Consider the following 16,953-nt stretch of genomic DNA (forward strand, 5'->3'; position numbering starts at 1 on the left):
CGCGGGGAGGGAGGAAGGCGAAGGTGGGAGGAATTAAAAGCGGAAAAAGTGATGCTGCCGCGGGGGCTGCGGAGGGCTGAGCGAATGGCGGGAGGCGGGGCCGGGTCGCGGAGGCATGGGATGGGATGGGGTGGGATGGGATGGGATGGGGTGGCGGAGGAGAGGAGGGTAAGGGAGAGAGGAGGCAGGGAAAGGAGGGAAAGGAAGGAAAATAAATAAATAAACAAAAGGAAGAAACTTCTCTGTGCATTTTCCCCTCAGCTTTTTCAGAAGGTCAAAGCAATTAAGCTAACTATCCCTATTTCTTATTACTATTAAATTTCCACCCACTTCCCCGCTGTCTGCAGGGATTGAAAGTGCAGGAACTCAAACACCGCAGGAAGGCTCTTTTCCAATGCAATGTTTGCTGCACTCCCCAAAGCGCTGGAAATCTACACCAAGAGACGGGTTTCTTTTTTTTTTTTAATCACACGGTTACTGTGGTGATACCTCAAGCGCAACTCTGCCTTCACTAGTGGCAGCATCTACCACTATAGCACCTACATCCTCTGAGGAGTCAAAAATGACACCAGTGAAGAGGAGCCCAAACTAGACTTACCCAGTAGGACTGTGCAGCTTGCACTGTGCCATGACATCCAACAGGTACGTTCTGTCTTCAAAGTCACACTCATGGGCTCAACCCTTGCCAGCAGCATGAGACTACACAAAATGGAGTATCACTGAGAATTCCTCATTTTAGTGGTAGTTCTGGAAATGCTGAAAGCTTTCTGCATAAAACCAGGTGAGGGAAAGGTCCTTAGTGCTAAAGACTTTACTTGCTTGGCTGATTTTTTTTTTTTGGGTTTTTTTGGGTTTTTTTGGTTTTTTTTGGTTTTTTTTGTTTTTTTTTTTTTTTGTTTTTTTTTTTGTTTTTTTAGGAAATCATATTATCCACCTTTTCTTCTGTTCCCTTGCACTGTCCCTTGGAAGGCTGTTAATATTGCAATGTCCAAGCCCTGAGTTATGTTTGGCCCCTGCCATTGCACACATTGTGGAGGTGGCCACAGTGAGACAGAATATCCATCCTGAACTAGGTAAAGTGTCTAGGAGAGGTGAAGGGTCTGTGGAGCTAAAGCTGAAGGAGAGGCCGCGTTCCAGAGACAGCAAGGAGACAGAGAAAGAAAAACAGAAAAACCACGAGGTCAATCTGCCCCCGACTTAGGAATTCCTTCGATAAAGAAGAATTAGTGCTAAATGTCATGTGGAATGAATATGTATGAACTTAATTTGAAACTGTATGCATATGCATTTGGAAGGGGGGATAAAAAGGGGACTCGGAGTCTCCAGGGGCACGCATGCCCTTTTGGGGAGTCTTGCGTCCGGCGCGCGTCGTAATAAAAGCATACCGGGCTTTACAACTTTTACAAGTTGTGAAGTTTCTTCTTTTCTCCGCAAAACATTTTGGCGAGCCAAGGCAGGAGTTCTCTGTCCCCGCGGGGGCAGGGGGGATAGACGGACCTCCAAGGCGCGCCCCAGGATTTTTTCCTGGTGGGGCTCCGCTTGTCTCAACTTGCCACCTGCGAGGACAGACAACGACCCGCTGGCCTGCGGAGGAGAATACGGTATGTATGGGGCCCCAGGGGGGGGGAGGAAGGAGAGAAAGGGAGTAAACCACCCAGAGACGTCTGGGTTCATGGGTTCAGCTGATAGAGCAGCTGTATTAGAGATGGGGTTCAGCTGATAGAGCAGCTGTATTAGAAACGGGGTTCAGCTGATAGAGCAGCTGTATTAGAGACGGGGTTCAGCTGATAGAGCAGCTGTATTAGAGGCCGGGTTCGTCGTTCTGATGGAGCAGACCGCTAGCGGCTTTGGGGGTAAGCCGGGTGAACCCGTGTATGTGTGTATTGAGGATTCATAGTTCTGATGGAGCAGAACGGGTGAGCCCGTGTGTTTTGTTTGTGTGTGTGTAATATCCGGACACTGTGTTGCTGTATGGTTAATGTGTGTGGCCAGTGCACTGTGTTTGTGATCGTGCAGGTGATATGTGTATGGTGTTTAAAAGAGAGTAAATCTACAGTGCCCTACAGTGCGGGGATGGGTCAGTACTCCCCGTGTTTGAAGCAGCCGAGTGAGGCCAGAGGCGCCGGCTGCAGCAGGCTGCGGGGGCAAGGAGAGAAGTGCCCGCGGAGAAGCGAGTGGAGGAATGTCAGTGATGGTATTTATCGTGTTTGAATGTAGTGATTTGTGTAGATTTGGTACATTTTAACCGTGAGTATGAGCTCAGAGAGTTCCTTTGCCTTGGATGTTTGGACTTGATCTCTAGACTGTGCGCTGTTATTTTGATTGTGTCCAGGAAAATTGATTTGAGTAAATGCCGAATTATGGTGTGCTGTGTTGTGTTGAGAAAAGTGAGCACTTTGCGAAATAAGCCCTTTCCCAGTGATTTTGTGTGGTGATTTTTTTTCCGCTGCATTGTGGTAATTTGATTCTCAGATTGTATAGTGGTGTTTGTGGAGATTTTAAGATTTTGTTGCAACAAGAGTAGCATTTTACATAGGAGAACTATAGTACGGTGATTTATGTTTAACTTCGATAAAGTGAGTTAAAGGAATTCCAAGAATTCTCCCCCTCATGGTAATTCAAGCCATGGCTCTAGTGAATTTGAGATAAGGGGGGGGGGAGTGAGTGCGTGTGTAAGTAGACACAGTGCTTAATTAGATTGTGCAAGAAGAGAACTAGAAAAGACTGATATTTTGTAAAACAGAGTTTATATAGAAGAGGTGAATGAGATGAATTAGTTAATGAGACTTATGAGATTTATGAGACTTCAGTTGGTACTGCAGTAAGTCTTTACTGGAAACAATCTGCTGTAGGGATTTAAGGTTCTCTGTAACAAACCGAATAGCCTGCCTTTGTGAGCAATTTCCGGGAGCCTTTGGTACATCAAGAGGCTAGCAGGCTGTGTGAGGTGACAGTGGCTGCGCCCTGGGCACAGGGACAGCTCTGGCTGCCCTGTCTCCCCAGGGAACACGGGAATGGCCTGTGGGCAAAAGCTGGATGTGCAGGTATTATTGCAGTGCGGTGTTTATGAGAAACACTGGTATTGCTGTTTTGCTGTTCCAATAAGTGTCAGGGTACACGCCCCGAGTGTAAATTAAAGGTTTCTGGTCAAGCGGATTCAGAACCTAAGGTCTTAGAGCTTGTGTGTGGGAATCACATCTGATACCTGCCACCTGGAGCTATGTGTATAGGAGGAAAACTGAGAAACTACTGTGAAGGTCTGTAAAAAGGTCCAAATGGAAGCGAGATAGGGCAAGGAGAAATAAATAATAAGAACTGACCAGAGCAAACAGGTTCCTAAATTAGCCCCTTTTGGGAGGGGCTCATTGGGAGGAGGTTGCCAGTAAGAGCAGCTCAGAAAATAAAAAGATTTATAGTGCTTCATTGCTGTTAGTACTGTTTTATAATAGGAAGATAAATGGGATAGTTTTTGTATGCTGAAATGTCTTTTGTTTTAAGAAATCACCCAGAATGACAAAGAGACTGTGAGATCAGACCGCTCTCTGGTCTTGGCCCTTGAAAAGGAAAACAAGGCAAAGAGAAAGCAAGCAAATCAAACATGTTGTTCAGCATGCAGCATAAGATAGCAACGTATGAAATCAGGCAAGGATTATCACGCTGAAATGCGAAGCAATCACAGTTCGCAAAATGAGTACATATGATTTGTAAAGGCTTCCTCCCAAGGTAAGGGAGGAGGGGTAAAGGTAACCTTCCCAAAAGGGAAGAATTTTTGTCAGCACAAGGGTTATGTGTTCAGTTTTAAATAAAGCTTTAGTACCTGTGGAGAATGTTTATGTTGTAGTGTGGGGAATGAACAACTGGCCAGTCTGAAAAGGCATAGTTTTGCAAACCTTTCAAGTAACATGTGTACTAGGTGTACCTAAAAGATTTTGTACAATTCGCTCAATTTGCTAAACATTCTCAAATGAGAAGGGTTGCTCTGGAGGCAAATAATATAAAGATGTTAGGCTTAATATTAACAGACACTGAAATTAAGAAAGACATTAGTAAGGAGATATTAGAATAAGTAAATAAGTGTTTTCAAGGGTATGGGCCTCTGCTGCACCAGGGAGAGTGAAAGATGCTCCCCCATGGGATGCTCCCCCATCAAGCTTAATGAAAGAACACAACCAGTGAGAACTGAGTAGTACCCTCAAAAGGAAGGTAAGGAAGGAATCAGTCCAATAACTGGTAGTACTGGATTAAGGGCTGTCAATAAGATAACACAGAATTTGTACCCTGTGGTAGCAAATCCATAGACCTTACTAACCTTGTTTAACACCTGAGCTAACCTGGTTCACTGTTTTAGGCCTAAGAGATGCCTTCTTTTGCCTCCCTATCCACGAAGCCAGCCAGAACATTTTTGCATTCAAACACAAGCTCACATAGTCCATGTGCCTGGAGGCTTCAAAATTCTCCACTCCGAGTGGAGAACAGCTTGCAAAGACCCAGAGTCCCAGGAAGCTCCACAAGAGGAAAGGAGGCTGTTGCAGTACTTGGACGATCTTCTAGTAGCCACTCAGACGAGGGAAGCGAGAGAAGCCTGGACGGTAAGCCTTTTGAATTTCCTAGGACTCCAAGGATGCAGAGTCTCAAAGAAGGTAGTGAAACAGAAGGTAATCTCCAGACCCCTCTATGCTCTTATTGCCAATGGGAACTGAGATCTCCAGTGGACAAGAGACACCACACGGGCCTTTCGCCAGCTAGAGAGTCCCCTCATGTCAGCTCCAGCTTTGAAACTTCCAGATGTAAGTAAAGCATTCTTTCTATTTTTCCATGCAAGGAATTGCTCTGAGAATATTGGCTCAAGACTTGAGTCCATACCAGAGGGCAGTTGCTTACTCTCTAAGCAACTAGATGCAACAGCCAAAGGATGGCCAGGTTGCCTCAGAGCTGTAGCAGCAGTTGTGCTGAACATTCAAGAGGCACACAAGTTTATCCTGGGACAAAAATGACTGTGCTAGTGTCCCACACAGTGTCTGTAGTACTGGAAGTAAAGGGTGGCCACTGGCTTTTCACCAGAGAGGTTTCTGAAATACCAGGCCATCATGGTAGAGCAAGATGATGGAGAGATAGTGGTGACTAATATTGTCAACCCAGCTTCTTTTCTCAGTGGAATCAAGGAGAAGCAGTACACCATGATTGCCCAGAGACCACTGAAGCTACCTACTCCAGCCGCCCAGACTTAAAGGACACTCCTCCGGACGATGCAGAGACCTGGTTCACTGACAAGAAAGCGACATTGCAAAGTTCACAGTGATTACCTGCAGAGAGGTAATAGAGTCTGGACACTTACCAACAGGTACCTCTGCACAGAATGCTGAGATAAATGCATGGACCCATGCCTTAGAAACAGCAAAAGGCATTCAGAGTTGTGCATGCACATGGAGCCATCTGGAAGGAGAGGGGACTGCTGACCTCACAGGGAAAGAAGAGACAATCCAGCTGCTGGAAGCAGTTCAGTTACCTGAAAAGGCATATTAAGGCACACCAGAGAGTGAGCTTAAAATTGGAGGAAAGAAATGAGCTGGCGGATGGAGAGGCAAAGAAAGCAGCAAAGGGTGAGGTACAGATTTTCCTCGAAGGTAAGCCATAATACAATAATACTAATCAAAAGAGACGTACAACTGCAAGGGGTGGGCTACCATTGAAAGAGAGCTAGTAATCCCCTCCCATTTTCGTGGTTACTAGTGAAGGAAGGGCACTAGAAAACACACTAGGGCCTAATTACTTAAAGCCTTTTATAGAGTGTGGCTCCTTTCTCAAAATGACCGAGGCTGCGAGTGATACAGAGTGCACTGGAATGAAGTGTTGACTTTGGAGTAGTAATTCCCACAGGCTTTCTAGAACACACACATCTGATTGAAAGGACTGTTGTATCATTGTCAGGAATCTATATGCCACTATCACTCAGGTGAGCTTATAATATGATCCTTGCCTCCAGACTAACCTCAAAATACCCCCGGGCCAAAACTTGGTCAGACTGGGAGAGGCCATGGGCGTGTATAGCAGTGGCAAATCAACTTTTCAGAACTCCCAAGGAAAGGGGGGTATCAGTATTTACTGGTATTAATAGATACATTTTCAGGGTGGCCAGAAACATTCCCCACAGAACTGTCAAAGCTCAAGAGGTGACCAGATCATTTTTACAAGAGATAATACCACGCTTCAGAGTTCCAGCCACAATATCCTCAGATAAAGAATCACCTTTCATTTCCAAAATAGTGCAACAGATTAGTAGCCATCTGGGCATAGATTAAGAACTTCACACCCCATACCGCCCCCAATCAAGCGGCCAGGGGGAGAGAATGAATCATTTGATTAAGCAGCAAATCATAAGACTGGGGCAAGAAGCTCTTCCACTAGCACTATTGCAAATTCAAACTAAACCTTTTGAGCTAAAAGAATGCTGAATCCTTTTGGAATGCCTTATAGAAGACAATAGAATACAAGGAGAATGTCCAGAATGTCCACTTACATGGTGGCATTAAGCAAACAGCTCAGAGTAATTGAGAAACTTGTGGCTGGAACTCGGAGCAGGGAGTTGGATAGCCTGGGGTTGATGTATATGTTAAGTCTCTTACAGAGAAGACTTCGGAACCACAGTGGGAGAGACCACTAGACCACTGCAAGTACCTCTCACCACCTTCACTGCAATCAAAATCAAGGAGCAGAATGCTGGATCCATCACTCTCGGGTGAAGAAGGCCCAGAAGCCCCTTCAGGAGTGACACCAGGAGACAGTGAACTGAGACTAAAACTTATTCGGGCAAAATGAGTATATTGCGGTCGGGAGTAGCTCATACTTTAGTGTACAGAATTGTTTTGTATGGAATTATAACTGAAGTTTTAGAACTAGAGAGTACCTCCACCCAAAGCAATACTGAATGGCCTTGGTCCCTGGCATTTAATCAGTATACTGGATCCATAGGAAAACCTTCTGAGATAAAGAAGGTTTATATTAAACATATCTACTGTAGTAAGCCACGAGAATCAAGTATGTGAGGAGTAAGAATAGCAAGAACAGGAGCTGTGAACACTTCAAGGAATCTGAAGAGAAGAAATCAAAGTAAAGTGCTTAGTCATCAAAAGGATGGCTTATGAGAGACCAGATGTAATTAGTGTCTGAACCTCCCCTGGTGTATATGAACACCAGGAAGTCTGTGATAACCTAAGTGAATCAGACAGTTGGTGTAATTTCACCCTGATACAGCCTGTAGGCAATGAATTTAGGCTCTTCTCTCAAGATTTCCCCTCCATTATCTTCTGCCCTGAACACAGTCACAGCTTAATCTTTGCTAAGGGCAAGGTGGGTGACCAGGAGAGACATTCCTGCTTGCCACACATCTGGGAAATCAGGTGCTTTGGAGGGAGAGAGAGAGAAGTTAGATTCCCTGAAGTCTCTACATTTCAGAACAAACATCTGTCTCAAGTATGACCTAAACCTCTGTCAGATACACTTGTGAAGTATGTCTGAATTTGTAGTAGGAGCCCAGCACATCCCTCTGGCAGGGAGGGATGATCATGGACAGAAAGCAGTTCCTGTTCCCCATAACAAACATCTAACTGGCATATTAGGGACAAGATTAGGAGTTTTAAATAGAATTGATTCAGAAATACTGATGAATAAACTAGCTGCTGCAGCAGGTAGCCTAACAAAATTGAAGCAGCCTTTATAGTAATCTCTACTGGCATTAGGAACTAGCCAGTGACAGATTTCAAAAGTACTGCCAAAGTAAAGAAGAATGAACAGGCCGGGAACCAAGACCACAAATTGATAGTAGAAGCACTTAGTATAGTTCAAGATAATGTGTCTTTAGCTTTCAGTTGTATACAAGCACAGTTATAGATACAAGCAACAGCAGCTTTGATCATATAAGAAAGGGGTGAAAGTAATTTTCCAGCTGAAATTCAGAAAATTGAATGAGATAATGCAATTGATTTTGAAAGGAAGTTTTAATCCTGGTGGATTATAGTGAATTTCACCTATGATCCTATTTCTAATGTGGCCACTGCCTTTGTGCTTACCATATGTAATGCCACTGTTTATGTTATCCATCCCATCATTGCCCTAAGATTAAACCATGAAGAAACAACACTCTATCCTTCAGAACATAGAGTGTGGGCACAAAAAGATGAATGAAAAGTGGCAAGTAGTAAACTTAGAATCCTGCATTACTAGAGAACAAATGGGATTCATTTGTGAAAGCAATACTGCTAATGCCCAGGATGTGTTTGGACACTGAACAGAGTATTTGTCACTTTGAAATTCATCCAGTCACTGACCAGAAAACTGTGCTCGTATATACTGGAAAAGGGTGTATGTTTGAGAACTGCTTGTGCTGCTGTACAAATTAATAGCAATGATGTTATTCTGTCTAGTAGAAACCATTCTAATCTCTGTATTTGTATTTGTAATTTTGTTAAGATTATTGGGTGTAATTTTTCATATTTGGTACCAGTAACATCCCACCAGCTGATTACAGCCAATTACACAATGTATCACAGACTACCACCTACCCCTATCGGGGTGAACCTTACATTGGTAAAACAATTAATTAAGCACCAAGACCTGTTAGAAGTCTTGAAAGAAATCCGAGAAAGTGGAAAGAAAACCTTAATTACTGTCCAACATGGTACAAAAGAAATAACCAGAGTTCTGCAAAGAATAAAATACGGATAATCACTGGTGAGATGTGATCTTTGGGTGATCACCAACTGCAAATGGAATCTTTGATAAGTTGTGCCACCCTATTCTAGTTTTACTAATATTAGTTGGGATAAGCTTAGGATTATCTATTACATTGTTAATTTGGAACTGGAGAATGCTACAACGAATAGCTGTACTAACCTCTTTGTCGAATGTACATGGTAAAGCGCTAAAAGACACTTATTGTCGTGGAAATTTTCCTTAAGTAAAAGAATTTACTTATTTCCTAGGAAAGGGGGGAATGAGACAGAATATCCATCCTGAACTAGGTAAAGTGTCTAGGAGAGGTGAAGGGTCTGTGGAGCTAAAGCTGAAGGAGAGGCCGCGTTCCAGAGACAGCAAGGAGACAGAGAAAGAAAAACAGAAAAACCACGAGGTCAATCTGCCCCCGACTTAGGAATTCCTTCGATAAAGAAGAATTAGTGCTAAATGTCATGTGGAATGAATATGTATGAACTTAATTTGAAACTGTATGCATATGCATTTGGAAGGGGGGATAAAAAGGGGACTCGGAGTCTCCAGGGGCACGCATGCCCTTTTGGGGAGTCTTGCGTCCGGCGCGCGTCGTAATAAAAGCATACCGGGCTTTACAACTTTTACAAGTTGTGAAGTTTCTTCTTTTCTCCGCAAAACAACAGTACTGCCAGGAGACACAGCAACACCCACATGCACCTGAAGGAAAATTACAGTAACCACTTTCCAATGAATCTGCTAATCATTTTTGTTTCACCTTTTCAAATAACTGCTGGTGACTCAGGCTTGACATGGCTCCCATAATCTTCACACATAATTAAGCAATTTATACCTTGTATCTGTGGGTAGACACTGCTGTCAACACTCAGGCCGGTTCTGGAAATGGCTGAATTGCTTTCCTGGGGAAAAAGGAACTAATAAACAACAACCACCTCTTGCTTTCTGCCACCTTTGATTAAATAATCTTAAATAACAAGACTGTACAGTAGGGAAGTTTGCTTGTGTGGGCCATTGCTTTTGAAGCTGATGTGACAGCTTGTTGCACGATTCTGTACGCGTTCTTCCATTTCCTGGTGATGAATGCAAGAGATGAGTGGAGCGAGAAGTTCTTCACTTTTGTTACTCTAAATTGAAAAAATAAGCTTTTTTGGCTCTGATGTTACACTGATACCAGTGTTTCACACCTTGGCAGTCTGAAAGTGGCCCTAGTGTCTATAGCATGGACTGAGGAGCCCCAGAGTGGACTTCTACAAACCCAGAGTCTTGCTGCCACCGCTCCCACTGCAGCATCTGTGTCAGAGGGAGCAGGGAGAAAGTCTTCCTGCCCTCATAGGTTACCGTTTGTGTGTGTTGATAGGACATTCTGAGTAATACACGTGTTATCTTCAGTTTTCTGAACTTTTCTTGCATGGGCAAGGTTGTTCCAAATATATGTATTGTCAAGGAGCCCTGCAAGAGCCCCAGTACATCTTGACTCTGAGAGGGAAACTTGTACTGGGGATTAAACAGGCTGCACTGTCCAACCAGACATTTAGAAGAGGTCCAGACTATGTAACACATGGACATAAATTAAACTGGGAAAAAAAAAAGTTAGACTTGTGGAATCCTCAGTTAGAGGTGAAAAGCATACTTCGTTCTTCTCTTCCCCACAGTGAAATGGGATGGTTTCTTTCATAACTGCACCATCCAAACCACTTTTTAGACTCATGGCTTACTTCCATTATTTTAGTAAAGGTGTGTCTCATTCTGCATGTAATATTTGAAATAGGGGAGACTAGGTAGCACTTTCCAGGCTAGCTAGTTCATAACCACACAGAATGCTATAATGAAAGAGTGACTTCTCAGTCTCATGCAAAGGGAGGAAAAATTTAACACAGTTAAGAAAATGCAGATGCAACCCACTTCTTGGGAGGATTTTTCCAGTTGTTGGATGCTGCAAATGGTGGAAGAGTCCCTCCAGAAAATATTGGTTTGCTCCTCATCCTGGCACATGCTAAACTCATCTGCACAAAGCAAAAGGAGACACTAGAACTAAGTCAAGGAATCGCACAGTTTTTCATAGAAAAGCTCATACACCATTTCTCCCCCATTTTTCCCACTTTCTTTTTCTTTTTTTCAAATGAGAAAAGCAGTTATGTTAAAAACATCATGGGGAGTAATTCTGAACTGGCAGAGAGATGAAATAGATGATTGAATAGATTCTTTCCATCTCCGCATTTTGTGATCTATGAACTCACCTTTGGGAAACTTTTCTCATTTCAGACTTGAGTTTCACTCCCCCAGGGTTGTCTGAAGAAGGTGAGATATTTAACCTAAGCAGCATTAACACTTCCACTGTGTTTTGGCTTTAAAAGCTAGCAAGATGTCTCACCCTGAAGAAGCCATCACAGCGTGACTCCTCTCTCTTTGCTTTCTTCCTGGAGGCCTCTCCACAATAATTTCTGCTGGTGCTTCACACTGCCAGCCAGAGGTGCAGTCAGCTGAATGTGCTGTGGGGCACATGCATCCTAAGCTGTGCTGCACCGAGTCCCCTGGGACTTCCTTTTGCTTCCTGGCTTGTTCCTCACAGGCTGAAAGCTCACGTGAGGGACACCAGTTAAATATGGTATTCAGTTTTTAAGAAAAAGCCCATCTTTCTTCCCTGCAGTGGATGGTCCTCTTGCCAAGGACTGTCCAGAGAAACCCCACAGCTCAGTGCTGCTTCCAACACTAGGCTGGTGCTTAGTGAGCATGGCAGTGTCCTCAGCCAGTAATTCCTCTTAATGGGGCTCATGGTAATGCAGGGGAGCTGGGTGACAGGCATCCAAGTAATTGTTTTAAAATGAGGAATCTGCAGAGAAGTCCACTTGGGACCTAATGACTCATAGTATAGCATTTTTTTTTGGAGAGCAAACAGCAAATTAGGGGAGAGCCTTCAAAAACGAAAGGTGTGGAGGAAAGGACTGGAGTCACCAAAAGCAGTTGACCAAGCACCTGGGACTGAGGAATGAAAATAGTTTGCAGGAGTGACAGGTCTGTGCACATGTGGTGATGTGCTGATGATATTGTGAGGCTTGCAAAAGGATCAGGGAGATCCTCAGCTATAGAGCAACTGATTTTCCTCTGGCTTCATTCCCATAAAAATCACTTCTGTCACAGTACCCAGGCATTGCTTCTCCTAGGTTGGGTTCTTCTGGGTGGTTGATTTTTACTCCAAGCCGCTGCATTTATAGTCAAAAGCCCACGATCCAGAATAATGTTTAATTTAGTTTACAGCTCAGAGGATGTAAGGACGAAGTAATGTGGATATCAGTTCAGGAAAAAAAAAAAAACAAAACAGTAACCTGGAAACAGAGACATAAGAGGACATTCACCTATTTCAGCTAGAACTGTTTACCATCACATGGTGCTAAGAGGACAGCATCAGGCTGATATCCAGTGGTCTACAGGTTTTCCTTATATTCTTATTAAACTTTCCAAATTAGAGACAGTGCAAACTTATGTAAATAACAGTATGTAATACATTACTATTTTTGATGTAAAAATGACTCTTGGTGCCAAGAAACAATTAATATTTGAAAAAGAAAAACCTCAGAAAAATCTCATTGCATTTATATTTCTTTTCAGGCTGGAACTTTATGGCTTGGAGAATGGATACACTGACCTTTTGCTGGTGTATGCTTCAGCTCTTGCCACAGGCATCTGAGTGCAAGGGAGCTCAGCTGTCCTCCCCAAACCCCTCCACATGCAGACTCCTGTGATCAGGAGCCTGTGCTGGTCTTGCCACAGATTTCCTGTGCGGTCTTGGATAGGAAGGTGTCTGTGTGCCTCAGTTTTTCCATCTGTAAAATAAGAATGATGTTACACTGCTTCACCAGTGCAGCTAAATTTCTGCTTTAAAAGCACTCTGTGACCTTTGGGTAAATGGTGGTAATGAGCTGTTTGCCTTATTTATAAGTATCATTTGCTGTGATATAAATATTTTTTGTATTGTTCATACTGTGTTTATTTTGTGCAAGTGAATACAGTCCCAATGAAAGCAGGAGACCAAGTATTTTGCTTTCCCACGTAACTCAACCAGCGTTCCCAAATTCTGATCTCTAACACCTCTGCTATTGCAGTCCTGGGCCTCTCTTGAGCAGAAACTGCTGATCATGCCAGATTCTCTGGTGTTTTGTAATGTGGGCTAACATGGGCTGAGGTTTGGATGAGACCAATAGACTCGTTTTCACTTAGGGCCTGCAGCAGCACTGAAGCTGGAGAGAACAGAAGTGAAAGGTCAGTGTTTCCCTTCCCTGAGCCACACAGCTCCTGTTTGAAAGCAAATAAAAATATAATATGACTCCTAATATTTATAAATATTTTTGATAGCTTTAGTGCCTTTCTTCCAACTTTACACCAAGAGGACATCTAGATTTTATTACTTTTGTATATTTGCATTGTTTCTTGGAAGGTTTGCTTGAAATAAAAACAACTGTAGACCTATTACTTCTCTCATTTTTCTAATTTTGTGTGTCTTGGGTTATGTGTAAAGTGTTAGCCAATATTTAGTTGGCTTTCTGAACAAAGTGGGTGAATATGACCATGCACTTTGAGAAAATAAGGTCTGAATAGACCTGGATAAGCAATTAAGTTGCCACAACTTAAGGCGTGTCTTTAGAGGATGATTAAAGTGAGCACTTAGCTTGGGTGAGCTGGGATCATGTGCACAATAAATTACTATGGCTTGGTAGATGAAGAAGAAATTGTTAAATAATTTATTTGAATTTTCCATGTCCATGTCCTGAAGGACATGACAGTATCCGCTTTCCACTTCCAAAGGGTAGTTTCAGCTGCTTTTCCAGATTTCCTTTGGAGTCAATCAGAGAGGCACACACAAGCAAAGAGATGATCCGACTTATTTTGTGCATTCTGTTTTGGAATGGTGCAAATCAAACACTTTGATGGCTAAAGTTGGTCAGATGAATCCTACATGAAATACACACAATGGTATTATCAGAACTTCTTTTCTTGAAGGGGTGTAGCCATTGAAGGATAGAATCCTAGAATGATTTGGGTTGGAAGGGACTTTAGGGATCATCTAGTTCCAAACTCCTTGCCATCGATAAGGACACCTTCCACTAGACTGATTTACTCAGAGTTGCATCCATCCAACCTGGCCTTGAACACTTCCAGGAATGGAGCATCCACAGCTTCCCTGGTAAACCTATTCCAGTGTTTCACCACCCTCACATGAAAGAATTTCTATAATAATAATAATAATAATAATAATAATAATAATAATAATAATAATAATAATAATAATAATAGTATGGGCACATATAAAACCTTGAGACAAGCTTAGCAACTTAATATACACATCAAATATCAGAAAGCCGGTGATGCAGCCAAGCCCTCAAATGCCATTACCGCTACCCCATTTGTTTTGAGAGGAATTCTGCTGTGGACAACCCAATGGTCTAAGAAGGACTGTTTCTCAACAAGTATACTACTTGAGACAGTCATGTCATGTTTCTGCAGGAGCCATCCAGGCAGCACATAAGGAATTACTTATTAATTACTTCAGTACAGAAAGACAATCCACAGGGACATTCTATCTCCAGTTACTACATTGCATCGCACACTGGAACCTACACAGAAAGTCACTGAGCGATTGCTGCTTAAGCTCATATCTAGGTGTAAACTCAGTGCTGCCTTCCAAACCTTTCTCCAAGACCTGATATCCAGGCCCCTGTTAAAGGAGACACTCGATGGAATGTATTGCATGGCAGTGCCCCGTCACAAGCAGCACGGTATAAAAAGTCTGTGGCAAGGTATCCAGATCAAATCCCAGAAACAGTGACTAGCAAATAAGGGTGAATCTCCAGAAGTCTGAATCAAGTAGTCACTATAAGCATTGAATATTGCTGAGAATTTATGAAAAACATGAAAGTATACTCTGATGAGATTGCTCACCATTTGCATCTCTAATTACATGAGAAAGACTACCAAAAAAAAGAGTGTTTTTCATTGGATCTTCTGCTACAGGTATTCATTACCATGAGAAATGTGAAGCTGCAGAAGAAGCAGAAGAAGGAAAACAAACTGTTGTGGAACTTCTCTGAAACTTTGAATTTATTTGACTGAGGTCAGGACTGCAAGTTAGCCCTTGTATCAGAAACCAACCTACCTACGTTATAGTCTGCCTGCCTGACATTGCTCTTATTGGTGGTGAGGGTCTTTCATTGAAACAGAAATATAGAAGTTATTGTAACTGGGTGTAACATCTCACCCTACAATAGTTGCTTTGTGATTGAAATGAGTTTTTGACCTGGCAGAGTTTATAACGAGCCAAATTTGAGCAGTTACAGCCCCAGGTCACTTGAGCACATTACAGGGACAGAGCAGAAGAACATGATGGTGATCAAGCAGCTGGCTGGGGAAGCCCTGCCAGTGGAGTCCTCTGCACTTGCTCCTCATCAAACCTCAACAAAAGTTTACAGAGAACAAACAAGCAGTCCCTTCCTGACTGAGCATAGTATACTTTAATGTGGTAAAGAATTAGGTGGATTCATTTTCTGCTGTAATTGAAGAAAAACAGGATACCAGGGTGGCACTTTGACAGCCATGGCCGTGGAGGGAAGATGGAACAAGCAGTCCTGAATGGAGCTCAGATCCGGTGACCTATGTGATCAGGTCGTGTATCACAAGCTAAAGTGAGTCCACTAACAAAACCTTGTTTGACTTGTTTGCTAAAATTTTGCTGAAGGCATTTTAAAATTTGGCTAATGAAAAAGCTACATGCTGCTTTCCAGTCTTGCTTAGGGAGGAAGTTTCTCTGCCCCAGAGCTCTCTTCAGAGATACCGGGGGTAACTCAAAGTATCACTACAGAACTGTTTGTCATGTATGGGGCATTTCAGTTTTTTGTCCACTTTTATAGGTCTGTTCAAAATTCAGTGTGGTGCTCTCACTGAAACTACCTTTTCCTCATTTTTTCCCTACAAGGACTGCCATTTGTGTGCCGAGTCAGTTAAGGGAATGTGACAGTTCTCATCTACGACTAGAAATCACTTATTGGACATGAACAGTAGTTTGGGTTAAGTTTACTTGGAACAAGATATTTATAAAAATGTTTATCATCAATACAAAAAGAAGGCTGAAGAATTCTAATACAGTGACCACCTTAATTATTTCAAAGCTTCTAGCATATATTTTAATTTGTTGTCTCTTCTGGTTTATATTCTCATGTTGGTTGATGGATCTATATCTAATATTTAAAACTTCTATCCATATAGTTCCTCATATTTGATCTTATTTTTATTATAGTCTTCAAAATTACCTTTAATAATGCCCCACATTTTGGTACACTGAAATTACCAAGTATATGTTCATGAGCTCTATCTCTTTAAGAGCAAATATAAAATCAAACTGGATTTTTTTTAGTGTTAGCTGTTTTCAACTTCTGAAATGAACAAGGAAAGCTTTGAATAAATTTTTGAAGTGTTCTCTGAAATATCTCCTTACTTAAAACAAAGCCATATCACATCAGCCATTACAAAAATATTCTCCTTTGCCAAGAGACCACACGTGAAGCTTCAGGTGGGAAAAAACTAGGCTTACAAAAGAAGAAGAAAAAACTATTGGGTCTTCCAATAAAAATCGACATGGAACTGCTACTGTAGTTCCATTATAGAGACTCGTAAAAACATTTCCAGTGGCTCCCTAGTAGGTCTCATTTCCATAAGCAAAACTCCTCTTTATTTCTTCCACAGTTTCTTATAGGTCTTTAAGGAGCTATGAAAAGTCTCGTGCCAACAGGGAATTTCTTGCAGAAATAAAGTGTCTTAGGAAACATTTTTTTATAGATCTATATTAATGATTAAAGGCCTGATCCTTCAGAGCTGAGTGTTTGCAGTTTCCATTGGCTTCTGTGTGAATTACAGATGCTGGGCATCTTTTCATATCAGCTATAATATCTGAATACCTCAAGTGTTAGATGATTGTACCAGGCTTGAAGGAAACCTTAGTACTTTGCCTTCTGAACCATACAACAGAACACAGGTTCTCATATTGAAACCCATGAGTTTCAAATTCAGGATTAAGGTCCTTAAAATCATGAGACAGGCTTAAAATTCATGAGCTTTCTCAGTTTTTATGTGATTCATTACGTTGAATCTTTTTTCAAAGTCAGCTTCTTGCCTTTTAGGTTTTCTCTGCAGAAATCCAGCCTGGAAATGCACTTTTCTTTGGAATAGAATGGTTTACTTACCTCT

The 16,953-nt window shown here is 42.2% G+C and overlaps 1 protein-coding gene and 1 long non-coding RNA gene across 8 annotated transcripts in view; one reads left to right on the forward strand and one right to left on the reverse strand.

The window, feature by feature from the left end:
* LOC141728210 (uncharacterized) overlaps positions 1 to 16,953 on the reverse strand; it is a 584,197-nt gene that overhangs the window by 383,856 nt on the left and 183,388 nt on the right. The gene's annotated exons all lie outside the window — the stretch shown is intronic.
* Positions 1 to 16,953, forward strand: part of LOC102073346 (uncharacterized) — a 33,162-nt gene that overhangs the window by 1,019 nt on the left and 15,190 nt on the right. The window contains exons 1-2 of one of the 7 annotated variants that reach the window (XR_012579029.1): positions 123 to 642; positions 6,616 to 12,080. The exons of 2 other annotated variants lie outside the window; for them this stretch is intronic. Coding sequence is in view for 2 of the 5 variants with exons in the window: in XM_074535403.1 (XP_074391504.1) it covers positions 6,616 to 6,816 (201 nt within the window). In the remaining 3 variants the exon portion in view is untranslated. Of the gene's footprint in view, positions 1 to 122; positions 12,081 to 16,953 lie in introns of those variants that run through there. 4 more of the 7 variants (XR_012579030.1, XR_012579028.1, XM_074535404.1 and 1 more) reach the window with 4 other exon arrangements.

This window comes from Zonotrichia albicollis, chromosome 2, assembly GCF_047830755.1.
Source record: "Zonotrichia albicollis isolate bZonAlb1 chromosome 2, bZonAlb1.hap1, whole genome shotgun sequence".
Lineage (NCBI taxonomy): Eukaryota > Metazoa > Chordata > Aves > Passeriformes > Passerellidae > Zonotrichia > Zonotrichia albicollis.